The sequence below is a fragment of the Aptenodytes patagonicus genome, chromosome 15, assembly GCF_965638725.1.
Source record: "Aptenodytes patagonicus chromosome 15, bAptPat1.pri.cur, whole genome shotgun sequence".
In the NCBI taxonomy this organism is placed as follows: Eukaryota; Metazoa; Chordata; class Aves; order Sphenisciformes; family Spheniscidae; genus Aptenodytes; species Aptenodytes patagonicus.
In genome coordinates, this window is record NC_134963.1 from 13,561,151 (window position 1) to 13,570,788 (window position 9,638).

Consider the following 9,638-nt stretch of genomic DNA (forward strand, 5'->3'; position numbering starts at 1 on the left):
TGATTTGAGTCCAGTGTCTGAAAAAGGTTGTCTAGCAGCCGCCTTTGTTTCCAGAAGTAACCTGCTGTTTCCTTTATTCATCACATGACATTTCTCTGCTGTGTTAGTGGAAACGCACATAACATTCTCATTAAAGATTGGGGGGGTGGAAATCAAGAGAGAGAAACGTTATGCCTGGTTTGTGATAATAAACAATAGCACCCTCTGAAACCTGGAACAGCATTCCCTGAAAGTTGATTTCTAAGAGTACAGCAAAGCAGGGTCTGGTTTACAGGTAAGCAGCTAATATGGAGACAGCTGGTCTGTGAAGAAGGCCATGTAGCACTTCTTCCCCTTTTCCTGACATCAGGTTACAAGACAGATCCATGAGCATGAGCAGGAGAACGAGTTGCGGGAACAGATGTCAGGATATAAGCGGATGCGGCGCCAGCACCAGAAGCAGCTGATCGCCCTGGAAAACAAGTTGAAGGCCGAGATGGACGAGCACCGCCTCAAGCTGCAGAAGGAGGTGGAGACGCATGCCAACAACTCGTCCATTGAGCTGGAGAAGCTGGCCAAGAAGCAAGTGGCTGTGATGGAGAAAGAGGTGAGTTATAGGCTCCCTAGCTGTACAAGAGGATTGGAGGGAGAGGTGCGTACCAGATCTCTAGGAGAAGGCTGTGGAAGTACTGCTTAAAACCCATGTTCTTAAGTGCGCTGTATGGTTACTGTCTGGAGCTGCTCTAGCCAGTTTTGTGAAATAGCTTCACAGCTACAAGTCAACCTTCTGGATGATGGGCACTCCATTGGCATCAACCAATACTGTAGCTACTGACAGCCGGCTAAAAGAGATGGACAAACTCTGTGGAGACCTTGGAGGGAGCTTCTACCTCACGGCTGAGGCAGTGACAAAGCTTGCGGCTGTTAGTTTGTTTAAAAGTCAACACGTTCATCCATATAGTAAACTAGTGGGGTTTTAGCCTCTGGGGTGGTTTTGGTGGAGAGATGAGAAGCATGAGGAAACTCTTAAGTGTATGTGGGCATTACGGGGTTTTTGTGCAAGCAGCTTTTATGTGGCTGAATGCTCATGGCTTTGTCTAGCACAGTGATGGGAGAACGACAGACCAAAAAGCACACAACAGAAGACTGATTTGTGCTGGATTCAGTACCTGCTCCCTCACGCTTGGTTTTTTTCCTTTTCTTTTTTTTTCTCTCTGTGCCTTGCAGGCAAAGGCAGCTGCAGCAGATGAAAAGAAATTCCAGCAACAGATTTTGGCTCAGCAAAAGAAAGACCTGGCGACCTTTTTAGAAAGTCAGAAGAAACAATACAAGCTTTGCAAGGAAAAGATTAAAGAGGCAAGAAACCATCATTTTCAGGGCTGAAGGGGTGTGGAATGAACATTAGCTAGACTTTCGTTTTGATAAATCTGGGCCAGCCCAGGGGTTTAAGGGATACTGTCATGCTTGGAAGCAAATTTAGATTCTCAGCAAGTAAACTTTCATGGAACTGGGAGCATCTGGCAGCATTTCTAGAATAATCTCTACGGGTGCTAGAGGTGCCTTCACAATTTGCTGTAGGGCAGAATCTTTGTAGCCAAGGGTGATGAGGGAAAAAGGGACTTCATAGAGAATTCTTCTTCCCCTTTTTCCTCATTTGTTTTTTTGCTAAAGCTGTAAGCAGTTAGAGCAGCCATTTAGATGTCACTTGACTAAAAGCCCTGTGATTGCTTATATGAATTAGAAAAACAAGTAACTTAGTATATAGCTTATCTATCCCAAATTGCATTACTTAAGTACAGAGTCCCCACCACATTGCAAAATTTTGCTGTTAAGAATGTAGAGGTGAGAAAATGAATAGCAAGGGAGCCCTGTTAGGTATCTGATTTGATAGAGAATCGAGCATGAGTCCTGTTGAAATAGAACTTAAGCCCAAGCTGGACTCCTTTGCAAAACAGGCGCAGAGCTGGGAAGGGAGCCCAGGGGTTTGACCTATTCTCTTTCCTGGACAGCCAGAGCCTCCCCTGCAGTGGTGTGTCGCTCTTTTCATTGCTGCACTGTTTAGCCCCTGAGATGTTTGTGTTTAATGGCCACTTTTTCCTCCTCCTCTTGGTGGGTCATAATACAACTCTAGAGGCGGTAGGGCTGGGCATGGCCAGGTGACGAGTCTGATTCTGCTGGTACCTGGTGGTGTAGTCAGGATTTTGGTGTCCTTTTGTGAGCTGAATGGCAGAGGAGTAGCCAGTGACTGAAGGTCCTCCAAGTCCTGTGTCACTGTGATCCTAAGGGAAGTCTTGTTTTTGACTCTGTATGCATGCAGGAAATGAATGAGGACCACAGCACGCCGAAGAAAGAGAAGCAAGAAAGAATATCCAAACATAAAGAGAACCTGCAGCACACACAGGCTGAAGAGGAGGCCCATCTTCTCAGCCAGCAGAGACTCTACTATGACAAAAACTGCCGTTTCTTCAAGAGAAAAACGATGATCAAGCGGCACGAGATGGAGCAGCAGAACATTCGGGAAGTATGGCACTCTTCACTTTCTTTCCCAAGCATTTCTTTAATTGTTTTAGCTTCATGTCCATGAAACAGTTTGCTGACTGACATTAGATCTTCATGTTTCCAGTTGCTAAACAGAACTGAGAAAAACGTAGGAAACGTGTTTTGGGAAATAGTTTTCCACACAGATGTGGCTGCTTTTATTAACTGAGGAGGGGTGGCATAGTTGACTTGCAGACAGAAACATGATGTGGGCCACCCACTCTGGGTCAGATGCTTCATCTGAGCTCCTGGGCATTAGATTTTGGGGGATCCTGTTGGGCTTCTTTCACAGCACGGGGCAGTTTGTGCCGTGTTGAGTGCCAGGGCCACCTGTGGGAGAGCTGTGGGATAGCCGAAAGCATCACGTGAGGAGTTCTACTCATCAGCTAAAGAAAACTCACACCGTTGAAATATGTGTGATAAACCAGTAATAACCTTAAAAGAACAATATTAATGTTGCAGAATGAAATGCTATAAATGTAAGAAATACCAAAAATACAGTCTTCTCGTGTGTCTGCATTCTGGTTGTCTTCAAATAATCAGATGTTGCTTTTCCATTGGGCTCTGCTCAAATTAGCGCACAGAATGGGCGGTAGTTTGTTAATGAGAAGCTATTCAACATCTTGCTTTCCCTCATTAGTTATTAACCCTTGCCTTACAGGCTGCCTGTAGTCAAATACCACTTTGGAGAAAGAATTATCACTTGTAGATTTTTCTGTGGTCAGCACTATAGTATATGAATTCTTCATGAATGTTATTTTTGCATAAAGACTATCAGATGAGAAGGTATTTTAGTAAAGGCTGAGAGCGAGTGAGTGGTCAAAAATTTCTAATAATCATGTACTATGATTCTACTTATTCTGCTACCATCAAATTTTCTGGCATACTTAACATTGCCCTGTATTTTACCTGTTCAGAGCTTTGCTGCCCTTGACTTCACATGTGCCTGGGGCTGCTCAGCTGCTTTGCAAATCACATCCAGACATCTCAACTTGGACACCCTGAAAATGAATGACTGTGAAAAGTCAAGACTTGGGCACCCTTATCACAGCGTCTCAGCTCTGTGGCAGGGATGAGAACAGAATTCAGTTGCCTAGCATAGTATTTTAACCAGGAAACACTCCTCTGAGCTCCTGCGTTTAAGCTCTTAAGAGACCTAATTTTCAGAGTGATCTAAGTGTTTATTTCCTGAAAACAACATCCCTACTAACTAGTTCAGATTCACTGGATCAGACACCTGAAGTAAATAACACTTTCAAAATGTTTTTTTTCTTGCTATTTTAAGTAACCACAGAGGTTCTTTTTGTGCAAGTGGGAAAGTGTTTGAGAGAAGTGGAGTGCCTCTGTTTGCTCACACTGTGTGAACTGAAATCAGGTGTGGAATGGGCACAAGAGAGGCTGGCTGTCCTGTCCCAAGATGAAGGCACAAGTGCCGCAGCTCACTGCATGGGCTGACGTACTGTCTGTTCAGTGTGCTGCCAGCCTTTGCGCAAGTGGGAAATGATTTCAGCACACCAGTAGAGCTAATTTTTGATCTTGGCTGTCAAGGTGCAAGTTTTGCTTAAATGTAAACACGTGCAACATCCTTATGGCTAAGAATGAAGAGACAAGACCTGGCCCTGTTTCCTTCCCCATCCTCCTGGCTTAAACTTGTCACAGTTGTAACAGCCAAAGAGGCTGAAGTGCCTTTTTGCAGGTGCTGATGTTGAGAATTACAACAGGATTACAACATGCAAGCAATAACTCAGAATAATTAGATTTTTTTGCTTCTACTGCAGCAACTCGTTAGACTGAGCCAACACTGGGCCCTCCCTGTGCTGGGCACTGTGTGTAGTGCGAGGCAGCCCCTGCTGTGCCTGTCTAAGTCTAGCACGAAGCACGGCGATGAGTTTGTAAACCTGTGAGCTGAAACTGAGACGTACCAGCAGACCATCTGTGAAGGTCACCAAATATCAGCAAGGGGTACAGCTGTAATCACTGCTTGACTGAGCTGGATTCAGCACCATGCTCCACAGGTTGTTGCTGATACCTTGAGACAGAAATATTAGCAGTAATCAGGGAGAGAATCCGGTATCTTCCTCTTCCTTGGCTTGTAACGCAGTGAAGGTTTTCCTAGACTGCAGGGCACCATGCGCAGGAACTCTTATGTGCACATTGCAAAATTGTGTGAGGCTTGGGCTGTATCCTCACTTTAAAAAACGTGCTGTGCCTGGGGCCAAAACCCACCTGTACACCGTGGTAGATTAAATTCTTTTTCTTACCTGATGTGGTGTGTTGGAGCTGTTCACCTCTGCTTTGGCCATTCTAGTATAAGTGATACGAGAGAAGCCTCATCTCCCAGTGCCTAGCAGGGGCTCAGGGTAATTTAAGAGCCCCCGATTTTGTCAGTCACCCCAGCCCAGACCCCCCCAGCTCTGAGCGCCCCAGGATGTATTTATTAAAAACTTCTGTGATTCTCAGCAGTCGCAGAGGGCTTGCGTGTGGTCCCAGTGCCACCTGCTGGAGACTCCCTGGGTGATCCAGGAGCTGCTAGAGGAACAAGTTACAGGGGGATGGATGGATGCTAGGTGGCCGCTTCGTTAGTGTTCCCGTCATGCTGCTGGGTTTGTGTTTCCCTGTGGCACATGGAAGTCCTTGATGTCATCTAGAGGAGTGACCAGGACACCCAGCCTCGCAAACTCTACTACTACATCTCAGGGCAGAGAGGATCACTCCTCAGCTTTTGTTGTGTGTTCTGCTGTCCTCTTGTGCAGGAGTTAAACAAGAAGCGGACCCAGAAGGAAATGGAGCATGCCATGCTGATCCGGCACGACGAGTCGACGCGCGAGCTGGAGTACAGGCAGCTGCACACGCTGCAGAAGCTGCGAATGGACCTGATCCGGCTGCAGCACCAGACTGAGCTCGAGAACCAGCTGGAATACAACAAGCGGCGAGAGCGGGAGCTGCACAGGAAGCATTTCATGGAGCTCCGGCAGCAACCAAAGAACCTGAAGGTGCTGGAAGCTTTCCTTCCTCCTCTTCCAACCTCTGTCCTGCCAGGCAGGCTGGTCTGTGTGCTTGCTGCCTCCTCTGTGCAGCATCCGTGCTGCAGAACCACCATTCTCCACCAGCACTGTGTGTTCTCCCTTGCATCCCTTTCCTTTGTGCAGGGCTGCTCTGGTGTAAGAAAGTTGTGGGCTATTATAGCAAAGAGCTCACTGAGGATTTCTTTAAGTGCCGTGCTAATTGAGGCTGCGGGGTAAAAATAGGCTAGTCCTTAGCAAAGTGTTACAGAATTTGCTTCTGATGAGCTGTGCTTGCTTCAGACCCCTGCTGGTGTCAGCCTATAAACCTCGATTTGGAAAGGGGTTGGGTGATGCTTCCTCGCTTTCAAAGTCAACAGAGAGAGAACATGGGTGTGCTGAGCACTGTGCTCTGCCCCAGTTTGGCTGCAGGTTGATTAGAAACCTCTGAGCTGCTTGTTGTGGGAGATTTGTGTTCCTCCTCTGAACATCCAAAAAGGCACATTGCTTTTATTCACTTTGTCACACCCTCGCTAGTTCTCAGATCTGCAGTCTCCATGTAGCACGTGATCAAGGCGGGGGAGGCAGCTTGTGGAGGCCTCGGTGAGGTAGCAAAATGGGAGGCCTTGAAAAAGCAAACGCTTTTTGGGAGGCAGGCAGCAGGGTGATGGGCTGGGTGACCTGCAGGAAGCAGGGGTAGAAGATGGAAATGCCCTGGGCTGTGGAGGGCTTAGTGGATCCTGTTCCTGGCCCAGGCCCGTGGTCAGTGCTGAAGCAGGGCCTGAGCTGATGCTGCTCGTTAGATCGCTCTATGTGTGAAGCACACCCCGCTTACCCGGGTACAGGGGCAGGAGACAGCACAGAGCACAAGGGGAACTGTGGCTGTCTCTCACCAACCCGCCCATTTGGATGTACTATAACCTCTCCATTCCCAGAGCTCTTTGTGCTCTTCACACCGTTCCTTCCTTGGCAGGCTATGGAAATGCAGATCAAAAAGCAGTTCCAGGACACATGCAAAGTGCAAACTAAGCAGTACAAAGCACTGAAGAATCACCAGCTGGAAGTAACTCCAAAGAGTGAGCACAAGACAATTTTGAAGAGTCTGAAGGACGAGCAGACAAGGAAGCTCGCCATCCTGGCAGAGCAGTATGAGCAGAGCATCAACGAGATGATGGCCTCACAAGCGGTAGGTGCAGCGTCCGGCACCTCCTGTCCCTGGGCAGGGGGTCCCTCACCAAGGTGCGTGGAGGTGGGGTACAGTCGGGCCATCAGTCCTTGCAGCACGCTGCGTTCTTCCTGTCCTAGCCACTGGATGGTGAGCGATGCGGTTGCGTTTATAACAATGGTTTTAAACAGCGCATCAGGCGGCACTTCCCCTCTCGTAACAAGCATCCCGCAGAACACGCATCCTTTCCCCGCTGCCCCTGGCATGCTGGGTTTTAGAATTGGATTTTCTCTGAGGCTTCTGCCTCTGTGTGAGTGGGGAAGCAGCTGTTTTATGAAGCCCTTCCTGCTTTCTCATTCTGCCACCAGCACCAAAGGCTCCCCGGCTTTGAGAAGGGAGAACGGCATGTCAGTAGTGTCGGAGCAGAGAAATTACTAGCGGAGGTTTGAATGTTGTTTTCCCAACGATCTTACAGCTACGGCTGGATGAGGCCCAAGAAGCAGAATGCCAAGCCCTGAGACTGCAACTCCAGCAGGAGATGGAGCTGCTCAACGCATACCAGAGCAAAATTAAGATGCAGACAGAAGCACAGCATGAAAGAGAACTCCAGAAGCTGGAGCAACGGGTGTCGCTGCGCAGGGCGCATCTTGAACAAAAGGTATGTTTTGGGTGGGCTGCCGGGGGGTACCTGGTTACACGTGTCGATCTCGCCTCGGACGCGGGGTCGGCACGGCGCACCCGGTGCCACCCGGCCGGGAGCTGCCGTACCCGGGGCGGTCGTGCTCTGCTAAGGGGCTGCCGACTGTGCTTCTTTCAGATCGAAGAGGAGCTAGCCGCCCTCCAGAAGGAACGCAGCGAGAGGATAAAGTTTCTGTTGGAAAGGCAGGAGCGAGAGATTGAAACGTTTGACATGGAGAGCTTGCGAATGGGCTTTGGGAATTTGGTCACGTTAGAGTACCCCAAGGAGGACTATAGATGAGATTAAATTTCTTTGCCATTCAAAAACAAAAGACAAAAAGCAAACAAAATAATGATAAAACTTGCAAAACCAACATTCCCCATGTTAACGGGCGTGCTCTCTCTCTTTCTGTCTCTCTTACTGACATCGTGTCGGACTAGTGCCTGTATATTCTTACTCCATCAGGGGCCCCCTTTCCCCCTGTGTCAAGTCCCGGTGCAGGACAGCTCCTTGGCGGTCTTTTCCATAGTATGTCACAGTATTGATGTCTCTGTGCAATGATTAAAAATGTTTCAGTGAAAACTTTGGAGACAATTTTAATGGAGAAAAAAAAAAAAAGTGGATGTATGTTGCTTTTGAGCAATCACTCATTTTACCACCAATCAATGAAAGTACAAGCAAAAAAAATAATAATCAAATGATACCTACAAACCCAGGGGGAGAGAGACTAAATCCGCAGCCTTACCTTAACTAGCTGCTGCATAATTTTATTTTATTTTTATTTTTTTGGTATTTATTCATCAGGAATAATTAAATAATAAAAAAATTTTATTAAAGATTGAAAAATTTGATACATTTTACAGAAAAAAACTTAATCGTGATGTACATATCAGTGGTGACATATTATTACTTTTTTGGGGGTGGGGAGGGGCGGGGCGAAGATCTGGTGATTTTTAGAAGAACCATGCCAGGCGAGGCGGGGATGAGACCTCGGTCCTCGGCATATTCTTGATTGTATCATAATCATTTTCTGCTGTCGCAGAGAATGTGAATACACTTAAATGAGCCCACAGGATCCCAGTAGCACAAATTGGGCTTTGTCAAATCGTGTATTTTGTGTATAGAAGGAATTTAAGGAGAGCTTTTACTTATTTTCATATTGTATTTTAACTGTTTCTCTGATCAAAAATTTTTTTACTTCTTTCCCCCCCTCCCTCCTGCTCCCAGCCACCCCCCCCCCACTCTCCGGTTCAGTACTTGGAGTTCAACGCTGTCTGTCAGATCATCCCCAGCCCTTTATTTTTTCTTTTTTTTTCTTTTTTCTTTTTTTTTTTTTTTTGTTGTTCCTCCCCCAAGTCCACCCCCAACCCCATGATCTTGGTCATAAATATTGCATTATTCACACTTTCAAACTGTGTATTTTCTTACAATAAAAAGATAAAAAAAAAAAGGCTTTACTTCTTTTGCATGCACTTTAAAAAAAAAAAAAAGGAAAAAACCAACAAAACAACAAAAACATTTTTCAGGTTCCAAGGAAGAGCATGAATAACTGTCAGAGCTTTTAATTATATTTGTAAATAAAAGTGTTCATCACAACGCCTCGCTGTCTCATTGTGGGAAGAGGGGAGGTGACCCATTCCAGCACACCTCTTGCGGACGCACGAAGGGGTGAGGTGTCCCTCCGGCCCCGTCCGTCAGCCTGGGGCTGCGCTGGCGGGGCCGGAGGAACCTCTGGGGCTTCGGCTTCGTTCCAACCCTGGTTTTCTTGGCAGCGGAGGTTTTCAGGCTAATGGGTCGTGGCTTATTTTTTTAATGTCCTGCTTGCAGCCTGAGAAGGCCCAAGGTGGATCAGCCCTTGCCGAGCGCAGTGCGGTACAGCTGTTCAAGCACACCCCCCCCTGAGGTGTTTAGTCTTCAGTTGGGGATGTTTTCCTGAAAAACTGTCAGTCCTCTTTTAAATGTTTTAATGGCTGGGTTGAAAAACTACCCTGGGGCAGAAACCAACCACCTTTCTTAGTAACAGTCACTCTGAATTTTACAGGGCCTTGCTGCAGCATGTTGAGGTTTTTGATACCTGTTTCTCAGACCACTTGGGTGCAGACCTTTGAGAAAGGAAGTAGTTTAAAAAAGGGGGAAGGCTTCTAGTTCTGTGAAGTAGAATTACATTGGCTTCATCCTTTTTAACCTCTTAAAGATGTCAGACTGGACCAAAGCTTCGTTTTCCGCTTTAAGCGCTTAGGAGACACCGCCAGGCCTCACTGCAAGCTGTCGGAGG

At 47.1% G+C, this 9,638-nt stretch overlaps 1 protein-coding gene across 5 annotated transcripts in view; it reads left to right on the top strand.

Annotated features, from left to right (window-relative positions):
- TAOK3 (TAO kinase 3) overlaps nt 1-8,959 on the top strand; it is a 94,084-nt gene extending 85,125 nt beyond the window's left edge. For all 5 annotated transcript variants that reach the window (XM_076353367.1, XM_076353366.1, XM_076353368.1 and 2 more), the window contains 7 exons: nt 350-586; nt 1,207-1,335; nt 2,297-2,500; nt 5,271-5,510; nt 6,493-6,705; nt 7,160-7,342; nt 7,502-8,959. In XM_076353367.1, the coding sequence (XP_076209482.1) occupies nt 350-586; nt 1,207-1,335; nt 2,297-2,500; nt 5,271-5,510; nt 6,493-6,705; nt 7,160-7,342; nt 7,502-7,663 (1,368 nt within the window). In that variant the 3' untranslated portion in view covers nt 7,664-8,959. The remainder of the gene's footprint in view (nt 1-349; nt 587-1,206; nt 1,336-2,296; nt 2,501-5,270; nt 5,511-6,492; nt 6,706-7,159; nt 7,343-7,501) is intronic.
- The last annotated feature ends 679 nt before the right edge of the window (nt 8,960-9,638 follow it).